Source organism: Anomaloglossus baeobatrachus, chromosome 4, assembly GCF_048569485.1.
Source record: "Anomaloglossus baeobatrachus isolate aAnoBae1 chromosome 4, aAnoBae1.hap1, whole genome shotgun sequence".
In the NCBI taxonomy this organism is placed as follows: domain Eukaryota; kingdom Metazoa; phylum Chordata; class Amphibia; order Anura; family Aromobatidae; genus Anomaloglossus; species Anomaloglossus baeobatrachus.
Genome location: NC_134356.1, coordinates 10,274,555 through 10,298,806, shown reverse-complemented (window position 1 = coordinate 10,298,806; position 24,252 = coordinate 10,274,555). Strand labels below are relative to the sequence as shown.

General features: G+C 52.0%; 1 protein-coding gene across 1 annotated transcript; it reads right to left on the bottom strand.

The window, feature by feature from the left end:
- Positions 1-1,310: 1,310 nt before the first annotated feature.
- Positions 1,311-16,465, bottom strand: ADIPOR2 (adiponectin receptor 2). The gene is given in 9 exon segments (XM_075343606.1): positions 1,311-3,208; positions 3,210-3,311; positions 3,865-4,058; positions 4,251-4,438; positions 4,533-4,719; positions 4,812-4,983; positions 5,090-5,209; positions 15,760-15,992; positions 16,300-16,465. Coding segments are annotated over 9 exon segments (1,278 nt in total). The 5' UTR covers positions 16,355-16,465; the 3' UTR covers positions 1,311-3,181.
- Between the last annotated feature and the right edge of the window lie 7,787 nt (positions 16,466-24,252).

The following is a 24,252-nucleotide window of genomic DNA, read 5'->3' as shown; positions in this document are numbered from 1 at the left end:
CATTTACTTTGTGGCTGAATGATTTGTATTTGAAGACATTTTTCGAGCTCCTTCAGCTTCTTGTCGTGGCTCCTCAGTCGCCCTCTCACAGGACAGGATCGGCTGCAGTTAACGGTTTTCGCCAGAAGAAGTCTTTAGTTTCAAACACTAAGGCACTTCCTGCTCTCTCCAGCAGGTGGCCAGCAGCGTTACGATTCTGATGCAATGATCCTTTATGGAATTCACAGGAAGCCACAGGAACTACAACTCCCATTATACGCAGCGGACGCTGTCCTGGAGATCTGTGTACCTATATTACAAAATACGACTGAGCGCTGTTAATAATGATTAGATGGAGAATCCATTCTGTCATTAGAGGTGCGGGTCAAAAAAAAAAAACCAAACAAATAGTGAGGACAACAGGACATGGAGAATCGGTGCCTCTAGGTGGCGCTGTAGTTGGGGGGGAATCCTTCCTCTTTCAGGGGTTATGATTAACGAAACAGTCTGCAGCGCTGACAGCGGACTACAACTCCCAGCAGTCACAGCCTACAGCCCGCTGGTCGGAAAGGTCTCACTTAGGAACATTTGCAACGTTTTACACTCCAAACAAAAGCATTGTGGCGATCACATGACCATAACAGATTACTCCTATAGGATGGGACATGGTCATGTGACCCCGCCCACCACCATATAACCCCGGCCTGTTGTGGGACAGGGTCATGTGACCCCCCGCCCACCACCATATAACCCCGGCCTGTTGTGGGACATTGTCATGTGACCCAGCCCGCCGCCATATACCCCCCGACCTATAGTGAGACAGGGTCATGTGACCCCGCCCACCACCATATAACCCCGACCTGTAGTGAGACATGGTCATGTGACCCCGCCCACCACCATATACCCCCGACCTGTAGTGAGACATGGTCATGTGACCCCGCCCACCACCATATACCCCCGACCTGTAGTGAGAAATGGTCATGTGACCCCGCCCACCACCATATACCCCCGACCTGTAGTGAGAAATGGTCATGTGACCCCGCCCACCACCATATACCCCCGACCTGTAGTGAGACATGGTCATGTGACCCCCGCCCACCACCATATACCCCCGACCTGTAGTGAGATAGGGTCATGTGACCCATACGCCGCCATATAGCCCTAGCCTGTTGTGGGACATGGTCATGTGACCCACACGCCACCATATAGCCCCGGCCTGTTGTGAGACAGGGTCATGTGACCCACACACCGCCATATACCCCCAGGCCTGTTCCTAGATCTGCCCTGTACTAGTAAAAGGACGAAGCGATGAAGGACGCGGAGGCGGCAACGACTTTAAAATTGCTCTTTTATTGAACAGAAAGTGAATAATACAGTGAGAATTCAGAATGAGCCCCGAAGTCTCTGCCCCCCTGAATGTGCTTTGCTGCTTCTCACAGTAAACAAATATTAACAAGGCCACTAATTACTGAGAATAGAAGCGGAGAGTGACCCGACCGCGGGGGGCTGATGACAGGCGGGCGACGTCTGCTGCGCCCTCACCTTACAAAAGAGGAGAAGAATAAGGCTGCCAGGAAGCCCCGCCCACGAGGAGTCACCAGAGGAGCCCCACCCAGGAGGAGTCACCAGGATGGACCTAGTGCAACCATAGCAAGTACCTCTCCCGGCCTGCGGGGGCAGCAACACATTACAGGTCATCAAATCCGCAGCGGCCACAACTCCCAGGTCTTCTGAATAGTTCAGTCTCAAGGAAAGTAGGTGAAGCCCACTGGACCCAGTCCGGGGTACTTTGACCATGAGCGCTCCTGTAATGTGGGGCACACTCCGCAGGACGGCACTAAACTACCCCCTTTACCCCCCCCCTCTTTTCATGGGCCCCTGAATAGAACAATGGACGTTCCTGGAAACCCCAAAAGGTTCTTGGCCTTGAACAATGGGGCAGGGAATAGAAACTGGACCTCCGATGTCAGTCTGGGGCTCTGTGGTCCGGCCGCCACGTGTGCGCCTCGCTCTGTGTCCTCCAACCCCCGAAACGGAGTTATCAGACGTGGACAACTCCACCCGAGTCCTGAGATCATTTTACAGAAATTTTAAATCCAAAAACCCCCCGACTGCTGGAGAAGAAAAAAAAAAAAAAAGTCACTGACTCCTCGGATGGTGACGGGATGAGGTCACTGAAGAGCACGGACCCCCGAGACCCCCCATGGCGGGAGAGATGAGCGTGGCCCGCAATCATAAACAGCGTGCAACGCTTTAAAAAAAAATATATATATATATTTTTTTTTCCGGTTTTTGTTTTTATCTGTAAATTTTCTGGCAGCGATCATGCAGCGGACCCTCGTGCCTGACGGATCGGCTGACGCCGGGGGGTGTCACAATGTACAAATCCATAGACATCAATTAGGACCCCGGCCCCCGTTCCCAGCAGTAGGGGGGGGGGGCTCAGCGATTAAATGCCCTCCTGGACGCCAGCCTGTGCTTGTCTCCATCATGGCGTCCGCGGTGTGAATCCCGGCTCCACCCGTGTGCAAAGCGTCCAGAACAGTGAATGGTACAGACTCTTCTTACAATAGAATGACTTCGTTTTGTTTTGTTTTTTTGTTTCCCCAAATATTTCTAGAATTTTTTTTTTTTTTTATAAATTTTTTTTAAAACAAAAAATTAAATTTTACATCAAATGTTCACTGACCGCTTCCGCTGGTCTCAGACACTGGAGAATTACAGCCGCCATTGGGGTTGCCCCCCAAAAAATAAATTAAAAAAAAAAAAGATGGGGGGGGTTTACAGAAGATATTTTTGTGTAACACCCGAGCCGATATAGATAAAAAAAAAAAAAACAAAAAACCCCAAAAGCGATAGGCGTCAAACCACGGGATTAGCCCCGCCCACAGGGGGTGGAGCCTCCCGGGAAGCTCAAGCAGCGAGGAGAATTTATACCCAAGTCAGTGCAGGAGAGACCATCAATCCCCCCTCCCCCAAAATGGAAAGGGTTAAAGATATGCGCGCCCCTCCCCAGGAATAAATTAGAGTCATACACTTGGTATTTGAGGTAAGATTGTTAGGTTCCAGTCTGTCTGGGACTTGTAGTCCGCCGCTGTCACCTCCGTCCCCCCACATGGTGGTTATGGAAGGTCCTTGTCCTCCCACCCATCTTGTGCGGTGGTTGATCTTGTGCCGCGCTCCCTCCGTGACGGCGACATCCTCACAGCACCTCCTGCGCCGCGCAGCCCGCCGCCCACCGTGAAGCGGAATTCCTGCAGGTTGGAGACGCCGTGGAAATGGACGAAGGCTCCGGCCACAACGAAGATATGGAAAAGCTGGTGAGAGTGGAACTGCGGAGAGACGAGAGAGCGGCCATCAGCGGAGGAGCGGCCCACCACCCGCAGCCCCCAGGCAGAGCTGTGTGTCTCCATGGTAACGGACAAACACCCGTGTATTCTGACCCTGCTTTCTCCCCCTGCACCCATCTCCTACTTCCTGCTCAGATAGATGGAGAGAAAGATGCGTCCGCACGGCACCGCGCTGTGTGTGGTCACAGACCACGGAGACGCAGAGCTCTGCACGGGAGCTGAAGACTCAAAACGGCAGCACTTTTATAATTAACACATTTTGGCAGATGGTTGGGCTGTGATTGGAGGATGATGATGTCATAGCCTGTGCAGGGGGATGGGCTGTGATTGGAGGATGATGATGTCATAGCCTGTGCAGGGGGATGGGCTGTGATTGGAGGATGATTATGTCATAGCCTGTGCAGGAAGTTGGGCTGTGATTGGAGAATGTCGTCACAGACTAGGACATCATCCACCAATCACAAAGCAGCCATCTACATAGTCCCTTTTCGGCCATATTCACAGATTTGAAGGGCAATACCCCCCCACTACTTACCCAGATGTCGCACTTTCCAGGGAAGAATCGTTCGGGGATGCGGGCGGCGTACAGAGCGGCGCCGGTGATGTACAGGGAGGCCATGAGGAGAAGCCAACCAATCTGCCCCATGGTGGCCGCTTTCAGGAACCCCTCAGAGATGACGAAGTGCAGGGTGGGGATGATCCCGCTGAGGCCCAATCCGACAAACACACCTATGGAGCAGGTAAAAAAAAAAAAAAAGAGGTCACATGACCTGGAAGAACACAGGAGCGTCTCTGCTGGATACAACTGTAACAAACCCTCTGCTGTGAGATGTGGCAGATAATGAGGGGTTTAGACTGAGTGTAAATGTTTCTATTCAGTGACTGCAAGCAGGATCTCCGGTGTAAGATGGTGGCACTCACCCGCCCTGACGCCGCGGTACTGCGGGGTGGCAAACAGGTCCCACTGGGAGACGATGATGGCGGCGATGCCCAGGACGCAGATGATGATCAGGTAGATGAAGCACGGCTGCGGGTTGCAGTAGAAGGAATAGTAGAGCCACGGGACGAAGCTGCCCATGATGAGGAGGGCAATGCCCGAATAGTCCAACCTTCAGGAGAAAAGGAGAGGGTGAGGGGCTCTGCTCCTGGAGGACGCAGACCGTCCGCAGCCTCCTCGCCTGACACCAGAGAGCAGTCGCTTACTTGGAGAAAACGCGGGACACTCCCTCCGAGTGGCAGTACACCGTGTGAAAGAGCCAGGAGAAGGAGAGGCAGAGGATGGCGCCGAGGAAGAAGAGGCCGAACACCACCTTCTCCTGCACGGGGGCGATGAACGCCATGTTAGGCCGGAACATGTAGAAGATGCCGAGGCAGAGGAAGAAGACGCAGCCTGCAAGGAGAGACGGATGAAGTCAGCCGGGCGGGGTCAGCCGGGCGGGGCCAATCAGTGACGCTGCGCCCACTCCGGGCACGCTCAGTTACCTAGCAGGTGGGTCCAGATGTTGCCCGTCTCCGTGTGTATTCTGAAGATGCTCTTGAAGCAGGCCCGGAAGGAGGGCATCGGCGGCCGGTGCCCGTGCAGCAGGTAGTCGTTGTCCTTCAGCCAATCGGGAAGCACGTCGTGAGGAATGACGCGCCACCGCCCCTCCCACACCTGGAAGACGGAGGGAACAGGTCAGGACCCCCAACATCCAGGAGAGACACCAAGACGGGCCTATGACAGCTCTGCCGGGCACGGGGCAGCACAGGCGGCGTCATACCTTGCAGACGAACTCTTCAACCCTCTCCATGGCGTGATGGGCCTGGAGGAGCGGAGCCATTCCCATAAAGCCTTCATCCTCCTGGGCCGGCTCCTCCACTACGTCGCTGTCCTCCGGGGTCTGCAAGAAAAGGAGGAAACTTACAAGTCACTTTCATTTAAAGGGGCGGGCAAGATCAGAAGACCGACAGTTTAAAGGGGAAGTACACACAGAACTGTAAAAATAAAACACCGACAGTTTAACCCTTCAGTCCCCAACAATTACACCATTAGCGGAAATCAGGAGCCTTAAATTTCAATGTAACATGCCTAAAAAAAAATAAGGTGGAAGGGAAGGTGGGGGGAGGGTACGAGAAGGAGCCGGGATCAATGATCGCCCAAGAGATTGGACGCGTGGGCTAAAAGTACCTCCCACCCCGCGGGCAAACGCCACCCGAGACGCAGGACGGCCATCTACAACTAATCATAGCTTATACAGGAGGTGGCTGACACCAGAGAACAAAAGTAGTAGCATTGGTGGCTGACACCAGAGAATAAAAGTACAGAAAAAGATTGCAAATAGAGGGGCCTGAGGAGACAAAAAGCAGCATAAGGTGGGGGGGGGCAGTTATTTCCCCCCCCCCCTTCTCCACATGCACGCTTGTTGGAGATGAGCGTGCATAACTATGAGGGGCAGGAGAGGAGCGACCGGTGTTCACACATCGGCTGTGTGCAGCTTCTGGGGCTGCAGGACGAGCGCAGACGACCGTATCAGTTACTGGCTGGAGATGACGGTCCGATTCCCATCACCCCCTTCTGCAGAGACTGGGACCCCCACTTCCAGGAACTACAGACCGGGCCGAGCTCTGGGGACAGAACGTGACGAGGGGCGAACGTCACCGCAACCTGCGAGATCAGAGGCTGCAGAAGCCGAAATGTACAAAATGCCGAATATCGACCACACAGAATAAAGAGCCGCAATCAATTCTGCTCCATCTGCAAGAGCAGCAGACAATCACCGAGAAAACCGCCATCTACTGACACAAGAAAGCGAAGGCAGAAGAGGAGGCGAGCGATAACGAGGGAGGACGAGTAACTGAACATCTCCATATCACATGTGATAAACGGTACAGCGGGGGAAGGGAAATACTATAATACTGCCTCCTATGTACAAGAATATAACTACTATAATACTGCCCCCTATGTACAAGAATATAACTACTATAATACTGCCCCCTATGTACAAGAATATAACTACTATAATACTGCCCCCTATGTACAAGAATATAACTACTATAATACTGCCCCCTATGTACAAGAATATAACTACTATAATACTGCCCCCTATGTACAAGAATATAACTACTATAATACTGCCCCCTATGTACAAGAATATAACTACTATAATACTGGCCCTATGTACAAGAATATAACTACTATAATACTGGCCCTATGTACAAGAATATAACTACTATAATACTGCCCCTATGTACAAGAATATAACTACTATAATACTGCCCCTATATACAAGAATATAACTACTATAATACTGCCCCTATGTACAAGAATATAACTACTATAATACTGCCCCCTATGTACAAGAATATAACTACTATAATACTGCCCCCTATGTACAAGAATATAACTACTATAATACTGCCCCCTATGTACAAGAATATAACTACTATAATACTGGCCCTATGTACAAGAATATAACTACTATAATACTGCCCCTATGTACAAGAATATAACTACTATAATACTGCCCCTATGTACAAGAATATAACTACTATAATACTGCCCCTATGTACAAGAATATAACTACTATAATACTGCCCCCTATGTACAAGAATATAACTACTATAATACTGCTCCTATGTACAAGAATATAACTGCTATAATACTGCCCCCTATATACAAGAATATAACTACTATAATACTGCCCCTATGTACAAGAATATAACTACTATAATACTGCCCCTATATACAAGAATATAACTACTATAATACTGCCCCTATGTACAAGAATATAACTACTATAATACTGCCCCCTATGTACAAGAATATAACTATTATAATACTGCCCCTATGTACAAGAATATAACTACTATAATACTGCCCCTATGTACAAGAATATAACTACTATAATACTGCCCCTATATACAAGAATATAACTACTATAATACTGCCCCCCATGTACAAGAATATAACTACTATAATACTGCCCCCTATGTACAAGAATATAACTATTATAATACTGCCCCTATGTACAAGAATATAACTACTATAATACTGCCCCTATGTACAAGAATATAACTACTATAATACTGCCCCTATATACAAGAATATAACTACTATAATACTGCCCCCCATGTACAAGAATATAACTACTATAATACTGCCCCCTATGTACAAGAATATAACTACTATAATACTGCCCCCTATGTACAAGAATATAACTACTATAATACTGCCCCTATGTACAAGAATATAACTACTATAATACTGCCCCCTATATACAAGAATATAACTACTATAATACTGCCCCCTATATTCAAGAATATAACTACTATAATACTGCCCCTATATACAAGAATATAACTACTATAACACTGCCCCTATGTACAAGAATATAACTACTATAATACTGCCCCCTATGTACAGGAATATAACTACTATAATACTGCCCCCTATGTACAAGAATATAACTACTATAATACTGCTCCTATATACAAGAATATAACTACTATAATACTGCTCCCTATATACAAGAATATAGCTACTATAATACTGCCCCTATATACAAGAATATAACTACTATAATACTGCCCCTATGTACAAGAATATAACTACTATAATACTGCCCCTATATACAAGAATATAACTACTATAATACTGCTCCTATGTACTAGAATATACCCGCTATACCACTGTGGTGCGGTTTTCAGGCCGTGTTGCAGGTAACACCTGAGGCTTCTTGTCGTGTGACCTGTGACACTGGATCTGCTCGTGACATCTGGTGTCGGTATACATTCTTTGCTCTGCGTCTTTCTGGGAGGTGACAGGTGTCGGGCGCTAAGCGTTTTATATTTCAGGTGGGTGTCCGATGCGCCCCCCTCCCCCACCAGAAGCCGCCGGTGCGCTCCCCTCCCCCACCACCAGAAGCTGCCGGTGCACCCGTCCACTAGAGGCGACCTGTGACTAGCAGTGGTCAGGGTGGTGAACTACAAATCCCAGCACGACTGCTAGGAAGTACACAAAGGGCAGAAGTATAAATGGCTTTTATCCCACAAACCTCCCGGATCAATCACAGCAGATCCGGCTGATACCAGAGAGATGCAGCGGCTCAACGCCCCTTATCCCACAGAAGCAAACAAGGACTTCATGAACCGGAAACCAGCGGCCGCAGATTGTGCAACGCTGAGCGGAGGATGGGCGATCACACCATGTGCAGAGGTCGCCGCTCCGTGTACAGGAATAGGTGTCATGGCCGCCGCTCCATCAGTGTTATCATAGGGGCACAGTGACTACAGCCAGTGGGGCGCTCATCTATGATAAGGGGGCCCCATCTAATACTCTCCTGTGTAAGAACTACAACTCCCAGCATACTGCGGCTCCACAATATGATGAATGGAGGTCATGAAAAGAAGACGTCTCATCATCCGACTCCGCACGAGGCTCCGAGATCATCCGACGCCCCCAGTGCCCAATTACCAGAGCCGAGCGCCATCATCCTGGAAAACAAATCCCAGGAGCCGGCCCGTCATCACAACCCGAGAAATACTACCGCTACCAGGCGACAGCGCCGCACCCAGAAATCATTAATATACGTCCTGCAATACGACCGCGGACCCCGAGGACTGAAACCCACCGACACCGATAGATCAACCAGTGCCCCACTATATACAGTATTATAGCAGTTATATTCCTGTATATAGTGGGCAGTATTATAGCAGTTATATTCTTGTACATAGGGGCAGTATTATAGTAGTTATATTCTTGTATATAGGGGCAGTATTATAGTAGTTATATTCTTGTACATAGGGGGCAATATTATAGTAGTTATATTCTTGTATATAGGGGCAGTATTATAGCAGTTATATTCTTGTACATAGGGGGCAGTATTATAGCAGTTATATTCTTGTATATAGGGGCAGTATTATAGTAGTTATATTCTTGTACATTGGGGCAGTATTATAGTAGTTATATTCTTGTACATAGGGGGCAGTATTATAGTAGTTATATTCTTGTACATAGGGGGCAGTATTATAGTAGTTATATTCTTATATATAAGGGCAGTATTATAGTAGTTATATTCTTGTACATAGGGGCAGTATTATAGTAGTTATATTCCTGTATATAGGGGCAGTATTATAGTAGTTATATTCTTGTACATAGGGGGCAGTATTATAGTAGTTATATTCTTGTACATAGGGGGCAGTATTATAGTAGTTATATTCTTATATATAAGGGCAGTATTATAGTAGTTATATTCTTGTACATAGAGGCAGTATTATAGTAGTTATATTCCTGTATATAGGGGCAGTATTATAGTAGTTATATTCTTGTACATAGGGGCAGTATTATAGTAGTTATATTCTTGTACATAGAGGCAGTATTATAGTAGTTATATTCCTGTATATAGGGGCAGTAGTATAGTAGTTATATTCTTGTATATAGGAGCAGTATTATAGTAGTTATATTCTTGTATATAGGAGCAGTATTATAGTAGTTATATTCTTGTATATAGGAGCAGTATTATAGTAGTTATATTCTTGTACATTGGGGGCAGTATTATAGTAGTTATATTCTTGTACATAGGAGCAGTATTATAGTAAGTTATATTCTTGTATATAGGAGCAGTATTATAGTAGTTATATTCTTGTATATAGGGGCAGTATTATAGTAGTTATATTCTTGTACATAGGGGGCAGTATTATAGTAGTTATATTCTTGTACACAGGGGGCAGTATTATAGTAGTTATATTCTTGTATATAGGGGGCAGTATTATAGTAGTTATATTCTTGTATATAGGGGGCAGTATTATAGTAGTTATATTACTATACATAGGAGGCGGTATTATAGTGGCGATACTTCTGTATATAGGGATAACATCCGTTATTATCCGCCGTCTTTTGCTCCTCGGGTCTGTGGAGGGCGGTTGGTTTTCCCCTCACCCTTACGTACATTGCAGATGTTTTCTATAGATATCAGTCAAGGTCGCAGCGGCGTCTGCTGAACACTCCCTGTGCACAGCCTCTGTTGCCGGTCACTGGGTGACTCTTTACACTTGGATTTCGGCTCATGAAACCAGACCTGGAAATCGTCTGCGTTTCGCTAAATGTTACATAAAAGGTAACCGGATCCGCGGCTCTCGGCAGAATCCACCTAAGTGGCGGCAGCCGCAGAACAACACCCGACACCGCTAGCCGGAATCTTATCCTTGGCAACCGAACACGCGGCGGTCGTATTATGGTATTATGTGCGGCGGCGCGTCAGGTATTCGGTAATGAAGTGATAAAATGTCGGGGGCAGAAGACCCCACTATACACAGTGACTGAAGGAGAGGCCACAGCTGACATTTGTTACAATCGCATCCAGTCTCTTGTGAGTGAAGACTTAGCGGCACAAGTCTCTTCTGTGCTGCTGGATCGTTACAATGTATCAGTGCAGCATAATATCGAGGCCGGAGCTGCCAAGTCTGACCGGGGCACACGGCGGCCGTCCGGGCAGATTTAGTGGTTCTTTGCTCGTTGGCCCAGAGGAGGGTCCAGATCCCCAGATAACGCCTGCCGCTGGTCACCGCACCCTCGGGGGGGGGGGGTATAATCCGGCGGTGCCAGGCGGGCGCGGCCACCCCTGGACTTCAGCCCCAATCACAAGATATAGCTCATCTCCTCCGCACACCCAGAGTCTGGGGAATTTGGCAAGAACGTTTTTTTGGCAAGCGCGGAGGTCACATGCCGGGATCACAGTCACCCCCCCCCCCCCCCCCCCGAGGAGGAGGGTCCGTGTGTCACACAAACATCGGCAGATAAGTGGGGAAGGGGCGAGTGCATTTTTTTGTCCCTTTTGCCTAAAGATGGAAAAATCCCCCAAATCCCTTGTTTCCTGACTTCAGCCCGGTGGGCACGGTGCCCGGTGACAGCGGCGGGGACAATAGAGGCCACTGTGCCGCGAGGATCACGAGTCCGGCCGGGTCACGTCCCCATCCTGCACCGAAAAGTGAGATCAACAAGAGCCGAAGGGGGAAGGATCGGTGCTGCCCCCCACCCCCCCTCACCCACCCGCCGGGGCCACACCCTGCTCCCAGATCACGGCCCCCCACCCACCGGGGCCACACCCTCCCGAGCCACACCTGACCCAAAATCACGCCCCCCCCCCCACCGAGGCCGCTCCTGCCCCCAGATCGCTGTGCCCTCACCCTGCCAGGGCCGCTCCTGCCCCCAGATCGCTGTGCCCTCACCCTGCCAGGGCCGCTCCTGCCCCCAGATCGCTGTGCCCTCACCCTGCCAGGGCCGCTCCTGCCCCCAGATCGCTGTGCCCTCACCCTGCCAGGGCCGCTCCTGCCCCCAGATCGCTGTGCCCTCACCCTGCCAGGGCCGCTCCTGCCCCCAGATCGCTGTGCCCTCACCCTGCCAGGGCCGCTCCTGCCCCCAGATCGCGGTGCCCTCACCCTGCCAGGGCCGCTCCTGCCCCCAGATCGCGGTGCCCTCACCCTGCCAGGGCCGCTCCTGCCCCCAGATCGCGGTGCCCTCACCCTGCCAGGGCCGCTCCTGCCCCCAGATCACGGTGCCCTCACCCTGCCAGGGCCGCTCCTGCCCCCAGATCACGGTGCCCTCACCCTGCCAGGGCCACTCCTGCCCCCAGATCACGGTGCCCTCACCCTGCCAGGGCCACTCCTGCCCCCAGATCACGGTGCCCTCACCCTGCCAGGGCCACTCCTGCCCCCAGATCACGGTGCCCTCACCCTGCCAGGGCCACTCCTGCCCCCAGATCACGGTGCCCTCACCCTGCCAGGGCCACTCCTGCCCCCAGATCACGGTGCCCTCACCCTGCCAGGGCCACTCCTGCCCCCAGATCACGGTGCCCTCACCCTGCCAGGGCCACTCCTGCCCCCAGATCACGGTGCCCTCACCCTGCCAGGGCCACTCCTGCCCCCAGATCACGGTGCCCTCACCCTGCCAGGGCCACTCCTGCCCCCAGATCACGGTGCCCTCACCCTGCCAGGGCCACTCCTGCCCCCAGATCACGGTGCCCTCACCCTGCCAGGGCCACTCCTGCCCCCAGATCACGGTGCCCTCACCCTGCCAGGGCCACTCCTGCCCCCAGATCACGGTGCCCTCACCCTGCCAGGGCCACTCCTGCCCCCAGATCGCGGTGCCCTCACCCTGCCAGGGCCACTCCTGCCCCCAGATCGCTGTGCCCTCACCCTGCCAGGGCCACTCCTGCCCCCAGATCGCTGTGCCCTCACCCTGCCAGGGCCACTCCTGCCCCCAGATCGCTGTGCCCTCACCCTGCCAGGGCCACTCCTGCCCCCAGATCGCTGTGCCCTCACCCTGCCAGGGCCACTCCTGCCCCCAGATCGCTGTGCCCTCACCCTGCCAGGGCCACTCCTGCCCCCAGATCGCTGTGCCCTCACCCTGCCAGGGCCACTCCTGCCCCCAGATCGCTGTGCCCTCACCCTGCCAGGGCCACTCCTGCCCCCAGATCGCTGTGCCCTCACCCTGCCAGGGCCACTCCTGCCCCCAGATCGCTGTGCCCTCACCCTGCCAGGGCCACTCCTGCCCCCAGATCGCTGTGCCCTCACCCTGCCAGGGCCACTCCTGCCCCCAGATCGCGGTGCCCTCACCCTGCCAGGGCCACTCCTGCCCCCAGATCACTGTGCCCTCACCCTGCCAGGGCCACTCCTGCCCCCAGATCACGGTGCCCTCACCCTGCCAGGGCCACTCCTGCCCCCAGATCACGGTGCCCTCACCCTGCCAGGGCCACTCCTGCCCCCAGATCACGGTGCCCTCACCCTGCCAGGGCCACTCCTGCCCCCAGATCACGGTGCCCTCACCCTGCCAGGGCCACTCCTGCCCCCAGATCACGGTGCCCTCACCCTGCCAGGGCCACTCCTGCCCCCAGATCACGGTGCCCTCACCCTGCCAGGGCCACTCCTGCCCCCAGATCACGGTGCCCTCACCCTGTCAGGGCTACTCCTGCCCCCAGATCACGGTGCCCTCACGCAGGGGTACCCAGCTTTCCCAGACTCCTGAGCAGTAGTAAGAGGCTGTAGGGGGCCACAGACACTGAGCGCTGGCACCGGTGCCGCTCCTCCCAAGAACATGATTTCCAAGGATTTGGCCACAAGACCCCAGGAGTTATTTGGAAGGTGGTGCAGATCTGACCCCTCCGGCCGCGGGACGATGGCCGACTCCTCGCACACAGACAGGCACATATGACACAGTGATGTGGCCGAGTGCAGCGCTGACCCTGGAGCAGAAATCATTCACCCCCAGAGCTGCAATCATCCTGAGCCAGCGGACAACGTCACCCCCTCCCCTGAAAGCCCCAACTCTCACAGCACAGTATGCAGAGGGGGCAGCGCGGACCCCCAAGGATCAGACATTTATATCATACACTCCGGAAGCTGGGAACATAACGGGGGCTGCCGCGCTCGACAAGACCCAATGCAGGAATTAGGGGGGGCCGAGGCCCCCTGGACACACTTCATGGCTACCATCCAACTCCACTGCAAGTAGCCGGCTCCGACAACCTCACTCCTGGGGCCACGTGGTTGTCAGCCCCCTAGCAAATAGGGAAACACTGGATCTGTCACTGGCTGGGAGCGGGGGATGGGGCGGGCTGGGAGGAGTAACCCTTTCATGCACAAATAACCCGCCCGCCGTGCACACAGCAGCCTCTTTGTGTGCGGCACATTGCAGCCCGGCTCCTGCCGCTGGTCGGGGGGCCGCAGGTCGGGGGGCCGCAGGCCGCGTACACCGCCTGCTTTGTAGCATTAATACAAGTCACAAGCTGACTTCTCACCGAGGGAAAGGTGCGGGCGACCGGCACAATTTGTATGGGGCCAATTAACCCTTTCATCTCTGCAAAACATACTAAAAAAATCCCCTCCCTCAGATTGACTGCTGAAATACTCTGTGCAGCTGGTGCGCCCTGCTCCTGCCTTGCTCAGTCTGAACCCATTCCCCTCAGATTATAAGGCACAAGCCTGAATCATAAGTGGCAGGGCGCTGCCTCCTGAAATACTCTGTGCTGCTTAGTCCGCACAGGACCGTCCTCTCCTGAAGCGCTCTGTGCTGCTGGGACAATTCTCAGAAGTCCGCGGAGATCAGAGCAGAGAGTTGGCGGCTGGAACGTCTCCGGGCACCATCACGAGGAAGCACATGATGTGCGGAGGGGGGAGCGAGCGGAGACCTCACCGACCCTCGAGACCCCCCCGGCCTGGAGACTTAACCCTTACTGCACCACGACTGCCCAGACAGCACCCACTAAGATCAGCACGAGAGGAGCGATCACTGCCCCCCACAGCAGCACAGAGCATTCCAGGAGGAGAGCACAGATCCTGGGGAAGGCCCAGCAATAATATGATTCAAGTTTCCCATTGATTTCCTCTGTGCTGCTGTGGGAATCTTGACCCTATTATTGGACCTCCCCCAGGATCAGTGCTCTCCTCCTGAAACCCTCTGCGCTGCTGTGGACCCTGCTCTTTCCACCATGTAAATCTCAGTCCCAAACTTCTTTAAAAAATTAGCGCTCTCCTCCTGAAACCCTCTGTACTGCTGTGGAGCTCGGCATCTTATATTCTCACTACTGGGCCTCCTTCAGGATCAGACCACACATCTCCTGAAATACTCTGTACCACTGTCAGGCCCTGCATCTTCTACTCATTACTAGGCCTTCTTCAGCATCAGGACGCTCCTCTCCTGAAATACTCTGTGCTGCTGTGTCTTTGCTCCTAATTATTGGGTCTCCTCCAGGATCAGTGCACTCCTCTGCTGAAACACTCTGTGCTGCTGTGGGGCCCTGCTCCTTTTACTGTATGACCCTCAAATCTGGTCTCACTCAGGATCAGCGCACTCCTCCTGAAATCCTCTGTACCGCTGTGGGGGCCCCAACCTTCCTACTCCAATTCTTGGGCTTTGCATAGGATCAGCACACACTGCTCCTAAAAAGCTCTGCGCTGCTTTGGGACCTGCTCCTTCTCCCTAAGGACCAGCGCACGTCTCCTGAAATACTCTGTCCTGCTTTGGAGACCTGCACCATCGACTATGTGACCGGACTGTCTAGGACCACCCTCAGGATCAGTGCACCCCTCTCCTGAAGTGCTCTGTGCTGCTGTGAGGCCATGCTTCTCCCTCAGGGACATACACCCCTCTCCTGAAATGCTCTGGCTGCTGTAGGATCTGCTCCTTCCTCAGGACCGGCACTCTCCTCCTGAAATACTCTGTGCTGCCATGAGGCCCTGCTCTTTCCTCAGGCAAGTGGCTATATATAACGAGGGGGTTTCTGCTGGACCTCCCCTCCCCGACACCAGACCCAGTGTAGACAGGGTGGCACGTTACCCAAAGACGGACCGGACACCGCTCTCCCGCATGGAGGCAGCTGCACTGGCGCCCCCTTCCCCCCGGCCGCACTGGCGGACGCCGGGCACAGATTGTCATTAGCCTGGCACAGCGACTTACGTTCTCCTGGGCAGGGCATGGAGGGGGCTCATCCAGAAGGGCGCACACTTCATCGTACTGGTCATGCTGGGAGTTGGTGCCCTCGGAGGTGACTGGCATGTGTCCTCTGCGCAGCCTCAGGACAGACTCAGGACGGACGCTGCTCCCCTCCTCTTCCGGTGTGTTCATGGGATGTGGGGGTCCCACGTCAGGGTCCTTTATGCTGGACGGATGGCCAGCGTCGCACCAGAGACCTGCCGAGAGATCACACACGTTAATATTCATACGTCCTGTCCCCAAACCTCCATAACAAGAGCCTGATTACTTGTGTGCCCGGAGCAGGGGAACATGGCGACCGACGACCTGCGCGGCAGAGGAGACCGCACTCCGCGGACACAATATCTACCACACCGATCATAAAAGTTATTAATTCATCAGCATCTGATAATGCTGCCCCCTCCCCCAATAATAAACCCGCACAACACGCCACATGCGGGCAAGGTCTCTTAAAGGGGAAGGCACCGTAAAGGAAGAACTGGACCAAACGTGTGCGGCGCTTACCACGGTGGGTGCCGCTGCCTCTAATCAGAGGGGAGATGGTCACACCAACGGTCATGTCCCCGGAAATGTCCGACAAGAGCCGAGAAATCCGACAAAAGAGCCCCTCGACTAAAGACGGGGTCCGGGAGCTTCTGGTCCTCCGCCGGACCACCACCACCAGAGGGGCGAGCGACTGCCGGGTCATAAAGAGGCAAAAAGAACCGCAAACGTCACAGACAAAAACACACGTGGTGGTCTGCAGGGGGTCCGAGCCCAGACCACAAGTCTGGAGAGCTGGCAGGAGGGCGAGACGGCGGGCACTGCCGGGCGGGGGAGGGGGGCACGAGCTCTTCATCAACAGCTTAATATGCAAAACAGGGGCTCAGCATTAACGAGGAAAGGAGCTCAGGCCAGGATTAGCCAACTGGCAGCGCAGGACGGACCGGAGGGGGAGACGGCCACTTATGGGCTAATTAACGGCCTCCAAATATGTCCTCATCTCCCACCTCCAATGATCAACATTAACGCTTCACAGACCCCAGAGCGAGCCGCGGCACAATGTAGTGTTACAGATTAGGGGCACCGGCCCTTTAAATCTCCTAATTACAATCTGAGAAGGCGGCGGCGAATCCCCAAATCCCAACATTGTAACACGATGAATCATCACGGGAGGCACCGAAACACGAGGAAACACGAGGGGACGCCGACCCGGCCCAAACCGCGTCACCAGAACCTGCGCAACCCAACCCCAGACAGAACCAGCGTCCAACACCACAGTGGTATAACAGATGTATTCTCATATATAGGGGCAGTATTATAGTAGTTATATTCTTGTACATAGGGGCAGTATTATAGTAGTTATATTCTTGTACATAGGGGCAGTATTATAGTAGTTATATTCTTGTACATAGGGGCAGTATTATAGTAGTTATATTCTTGTACATAGGGGCAGTATTATAGTAGTTATATTCTTGTATATAGGGGGCAGTATTATAGTAGTTACATTCTTGTACATAGGGGCAGTATTATAGTAGTTATATTCTTGTATATAGGGGCAGTATTATAGTAGTTATATTCTTGTACATAGGGGGCAGTATTATAGTAGTTATATTCTTGTATATAGGGGCAGTATTATAGTAGTTATATTCTTGTACATAGGGGCAGTATTATAGTAGTTATATTCTTGTACATAGGGGGCAGTATTATAGCAGTTATATTCTTGTATATAGGGGGCAGTATTATAGTAGTTATATTCCTGTACATAGGGGGGCAGTATTATAGTAGTTATATTCTTGTATATAGGGGCAGTATTATAGTAGTTATATTCTTGTACATAGGGGGCAGTATTATAGTAGTTATATTCTTGTACATAGGGGCAGTATTATAGCAGTTATATTCTTGTATATAGGGGGCAGTATTATAGTAGTTATATTCCTGTACATAGGGGGGCAGTATTATAGTAGTTATATTCCTGTACATAGGGGGGCAGTATTATAGTAGTTCTATTCTTGTACATAGGGGGCAGTATTATAGTAGTTCTATTCTTGTACATAGGGGCAGTATTATAGTAGTTATAATCCTGCGTATGATTGGCAGACCTCTGTATTCCCTTCCGTACATTTTGGGGTCACTTGCAGCAGATGAGGACAGTTGGGCACATGTGCAGTTTCCCGGGGATCGTTCTTTGATGCTTGTGCCCCGGATTGGCAGCGTCCGCAGGTGCACGCAGGGTGTAGTGCGGGCAGGTGCGGGCGCTCCCATGTGGGCACATGACGTTCTGCGGATGTGGAGCCTGGAACTATTTGTTTACAGAGATAATAAAACCAGGAACGGAAGTGGATCAGATGGCGCCTGTGCAGCAGCTGGTGCAGCGCGGGCACGGGACCATCAGGGGGCAGAGTGGTCGCTCCATGCTGTAGCTGGAGCCAGAATTCCCAGCACCATATGACAGCATTTTCCGGAATTTGCGCCGCCTGCCCAGCACACGACCTGCCGGGCAGCAGAGGAAACTAGAAAGGAGTCTGACGGAAAGTCGCAGGAATGCAGCGCGCAAGTGATCCCCTCCGCATCAGCGAGACGTAAGACCCCGGGAAACTTCCACACATGGCCCAGGAATTTCCAGGCAGAACATCAGATGAAACGTACGTGGGGCGGCGGAGGCCACGGGCATCACTACTGTACATGGGATTGTGGCGGAGACTTCCCGTACTGCCCAATCTGGTGCAATAGGCTGGCATTAAAGGAACAGTCTTCTGTAGACACCCCCTTTAAGAACATGGAGCCGATACAAGCATGGCGACGGCTGGCGCACACCGAGCGCTTACAGCGGCGGACTGTGCACCAGTCGTAGTTATTTGCAGCTTTGGCTGTGAATGGAGAACAAATAAACCATGAAGTACGAGGCAATAGCTCAATAATGAAGCGGAGTTTGCCCCAATGAGGAGTCACTTCCCTCGTAAACTTTTGCGCAGCGGCACCAGAAGAGAAATCCCCATTAATATCAGCCGACGTCTCCTGGCGCTTTATGGCCGTCCCCGATGACGCTGATCGCGTGCGGTGCTCAGGAGGAAGCTGCTGACTGTCAGCACCCGGGCGGCCATGCTGTGCCCATTGTGTGCCAGCGTAATATAGCATAAAAATTTGGATCAAAAAGTCCCGGGAATATTATAATTTTACCAAGGTAACCAGATATTCCCAATATAAACATTTTTTAACCTAACCCTAGGGGTGGAGATTTTGATAGGCTTCTTCTACAGAAGGAGTCAGTGTGGATATTCAAGTTGGGCTCCCTTACACCAGGGGGGCTTAATGAGCAGCTCGTATTTAGCTGCTTCCTCCCCACTTAGTATGGACAGGGTGTATACTGTTTTAAAAGTCCTATTATGCCTTATTCTGGAAGAATGCTCACTTATTTTGTAAGGGGTTTTATCTATATTGATGGATATTATTATTAGTATCTTTGTATGTGCTTGCCCTAAGGATTGCTGTGGAGAATATGCAAGGTTTATTTATGTAAGCGGTATTAGCCACATATGTGTTTTCTTACCATATGACATCATACTTAATCTAACTAAGTTTGGTATCTATATTATCTTTCCCATACCTGAAGGCCTGTGGTGGTAGCTTTTATGGATGCGGTGCTTAATAATATAACCCTACACCGCTGCCTGAGTGATCCTCATCAGCGGTTGTGAAATTTATCTAAGTCCTAATTCTACGGCATTGCGCATGCGTGCCTATGGTCTTTCTATTGGATCATGAGATACGGCTCTCTAAGGATGCTAGTGTTGCATCTATGGAGACCGCGCGCATGCGCGGTAGCTCCTGTTTTCCCTTCCAGTAGTTCTGACCCCAGCGGGTATCCGTCCGGCGCGGGCGCAGTGTGCGCACGATACTGGGCATGCGCGGCCGGATCCCAGAACGTATCAGCATAGCTGGCCGGCGGGTCTATTGATCCTTTAGGGCCCCCGTATGGCGCGTGCATGAAGCGCGCGTCATGTCAGGGGTGTGCACCGGATATTCCGTTAGCATCCGCCCTGCTGTGCCCTCAGGTGTATGGGATAATGTATGGTATATATATACCACACATGGTAGTGCAGCTCCATGGCGATCACTTGGACTGTGGTGGTCATCTGCACAGTATTACCTGTACCACTGCTGATCCTGTTTACCTGACGCCATGGACCTGCACACCTAATCTCCATATCATTCTGGGCAAGTACTAATGCATCATTGGTTTCTCATCTGTTCATGCCATTGTGATAATGTTTTCAAACTGTGCACCTTTATGTATCTCTATGCTGATTAAATGTATTTAACCTCATAGCCTCCTGATGAACCACACTCTCCGTGTGGGGAAACGCGTCGAGGTGGAGTTACTGAGGTGGAATGTTTGCATGACATGAAAGTGGATGGTTCACCTATAATAAAAGGACTTCTGAAAGAGCGACAGCATATATTTGCTTGGACCTTATGGACTGACATGCCCCAAATCTTTGGTGCTGAAATAATACTATATTTACAGCCTACAAGATAAGTCCTATGCTCTAAGTTGACTGTGAACCATTTCTACCTTTTACATTTAAATGTCATTTGTAATGTATTATATGTACATGATCTTTTGATCGCATGTTTGGTTTACACTGTGGTGTGGAATTTTTAATGTAATAAAAATTGTTTATATTGGGAATATCTGGTTACCAGCGTAATATACACTAACGATGCAATCACCTTAACGACTCCGACGGAACGGCGATGTGCCCAGCGGAAATATGAGCCCCATATATCACCACCGAGCCCACACTACGGGCGCCGCTCATCTATCTCCCCAGACCCTGGCTCTTCATGCTTTACACTGCATCACTGCTCCGAGGCTCAGCTATGACCAGTGACCACAGCCTAGCAGCATTGTCTATGGAGTGTGAAGCCATCCAAACCCACCTAGTGTCTCCCTAGACCCTGCTCTTCTCCATGCTTTACACTGCATCACTGCTCCATTAGGGCTCAGCTGTGACCAGTGACTTCAGCAGAGCTGCATTGTGCATTAGACTTTATATAATACCTTCTGTCTTGTTTGAAACTCTGGCTGCTGATCTGCCTCCCCCATGCTTTACACTACTGCTCTGCCCGTTCTCATTGGCCTCTGCATATACGCAGCTTCCATATCAGAAGCCTCCATCATCCCCTTCTCTTGTCTCATCCCATAAGAAAAAGGGGAGAAAGGATTTTAGAAAGACATACCTGGCTGCTGCAGAACCTCTTGCCCGGTCTGTAGCTAAACCTGTAGCAGCTGAGGTGCGACTTCTAGCCCCAATATTCTTGTGTAACTCCTTGGTGACCTCTGTAGAATGGAGGAGGTGCGTTACAGTGTGCAGCCCCCTCCTAATATGTCGCCGCTCTGTAACCGGCCGGGCCGGGAACTCTGCAGAACTGGAAAAGCCGCCCGGATGACTTCTGGTGGATCCGGGTCCCAAATAACAGGGGGTGGTGATGGGCGCGGGCACAGCACAGGTCTGTACTCGTATGTGTGTCGGTGATCACTCTGCAGAGCAGACCTGGTAATGGGTTTACATCAGATACGATGACGTCCCATCCATCTGTCTCCTGACCGCTGCAGCCAATCACTAGCCTTAAAGAATATATACACAGCATGTGAATGTTGAGGCCAGAGATGTCCTGACCACAGCAGAAAAATCACTGGCCTTAGCATGTGACTGGCGCAGCCAATCACTGGCCTTAGCATGTGACTGGCGCAGCCAATCACTGGCCTTAGCATGTGACTGGCGCAGCCAATCACTGGCCTTAGCATGTGACTGGCGCAGCCAATCACTGGCCTTAGCATGTGACTGGCGCAGCCAATCACTGGCCTTAGCATGTGACTGGCGCAGCCAATCACTGGCCTTAGCATGTGACTGGCGCAGCCAATCACTGGCCTTAGCATGTGACTGGCGCAGCCAATCACTGGCCTTAGCATGTGACTGGCGCAGCCAATCACTGGCCTTAGCATGTGACTGGCGCAGCCAATCACTGGCCTTAGCATGTGACTGGCGCAGCCAATCACTGGCCTTAGCATGTGACTGGCGCAGCCAATCACTGGCCTTAGCATGTGACTGGCGCAGCCAATCACTGGCCTTAGCATGTGACTGGCGCAGCCAATCACTGGCCTTAGCATGTGACTGGCGCAGCCAATCACTGGCCTTAGCATGTGACTGGCGCAGCCAATCACTGGCCTTAGCATGTGACTGGCGCAGCCAGTGATTGGCTGCAGTGGTCAGAACATCACTGGCCCAAAATTCACATGCTGTGTATATATTCCTTGAGGCCAGTGATTGGCTGCAGCGGTCAGGACATCATTGCGAATGCTTATTTCACATCATTACGTAAACCTGAAGCCACTATGGAACTATAACACCCAGCATGCCCTGACAGCCCCTAGATACTGTGTCCGTCACTTCAAGACCGGAGACTAATCCTACAAGTTGGAGTGACGATCTGGCACAAGGCAAAGCTGCCGATGCTCCAGTCACACCCAAAGCTGCACACAGAACTCTGTCACCGAGCCTCAGGACGGCAGGCGGTGTCACCTTCAAAGACCACAATGCAGTAGAGCAGGATTACCACGGTCCCTGTAGTCCTCACCCTGCTCCGATACCACCCCCCGGATTCAGCGTGAGACCCACAAGTCTTGGAAGTCCCAGTATACGGTGATCAGTACAGAGCAAGGTCATCGGAGCCGCAGCTCCCAAAATAAAAAGCACATACTGGAGCGAGCGCCAAACTATGCAGCTCCAGGAATATCACCCCCAGCCGGGAGGAAGGAACCTCAGGAGCCGGCGATCCATCACTGCAGGACGAAACCGGACAATAGATCCACCCCCCCTCCCAAAAGGCAATTTGGGGGTCATTCAGTAAAGTCACTATAACTAATAGATGACCATCGATGATGCAGGCTATGTCCGCTCTTACTTCAGAAAAAGGGCCTGTCCCTTTAAATGGCAGCATTCACGTACCACGTTCTGACATGTGGCACCGATCCAACGTGGAACGTCTGAAGCCTGCCCTATAAGCACTGACTGCACAAAAGCCTCTGAAGACCCCCCTGCAAATTGGGACCCCGGCCCTGTCACCTGAGGGGACGTCACTGTCACGGTCTGCAACGAGGAGGGCCGCAGGGTACACAACCCCCCCCACCCTTACAGTGCCCTGAAGTCTATTATGGACATATAAAAGACACAGGACGCTGAAGTGTCAGTAAGAAACAGCAACGCTGACTGTTTCCATTCAAAGGAATGGACAGGACCAAGAGTGCAAACTACTATTCTCTGTTATCAACCAAGTCAAGCAGTGGAGAAGTGGCCTGTATTAGAGATCACTATCGCTCCCTGTTATCAGACATTTCAACTTTATTCCATATCTCCAGGCGCTCCAGTGATGTTTTAAGGCCACTGACATTAGGGTTACTGGCCCTTTAAGTACAGGTGACGTGGGTCTGATGGGTGTAATGTGGGATAATCAGAGGTCTCAGACGACAATTCATTATATGGTGGCGACAGGAGGAGTTAACTGAGGAAATCAGATTTAATTAGATGAGAAATAATCGCTGAAAAACACCACCTGAGCCCCCGATACATCCCAGGCAGCAGCGACCTATTAGAGACTACAACTCCCAGCATGCACAGTATGAAGGGAGCAGAGCCTCAGTACAGCACGACGCGTCACAACTGAGGGGCAAAGCTGGTAGTGAGACCCCCAGTCAGGAGACATCACAGCCAGGGAAACGGGGACCACCGTGCCCCATTTTCAGGCAAATCAGACTATCAACGTGCGCAGAGGGGCCGCAGAACAGCTCCGAGAAAATGCCCTGAGGAGCTACCAGAGGGTTGGTAATAAGGGAGGAGCGGCTGTGACACTGCCGCAGGGTAAAGGAGGCACCGGGCAACATCCGCCCAGAGGCACAAAGACATGGCAGCCATGGGAGAGGGAGGCCGTGTATATACTAGTATACAGCGGGCACTGGGGATTATTGACATCAGGGCAGTGTACGGGGACAAGGGGTACAGAAGGCAGCAGATGGGTGCATAGGTTACTGGAATTTTTGGGGTGAGTATATAGGTGTATTGGGGCAGTATATAGGTGTACAAGGAGGGGGGGAGGCAGGTATTGGGGGCAGCACACAAGCGTCTCGGGGGCAGCACACAAGCGTCTCGGGGGCAGCACACAAGCGTCTCGGGGGCAGCACACAAGCGTCTCGGGGGCAGCACACAAGCGTCTCGGGGGCAGCACACAAGCGTCTCGGGGGCAGCACACAAGCGTCTCGGGGGCAGCACACAAGCGTCTCGGGGGCAGCACACAAGCGTCTCGGGGGCAGCACACAAGCGTCTCGGGGGCAGCACACAAGCGTCTCGGGGGCAGCACACAAGCGTCTCGGGGGCAGCACACAAGCACTCATCAGTCGCTGTATATGCACGGTGTCGG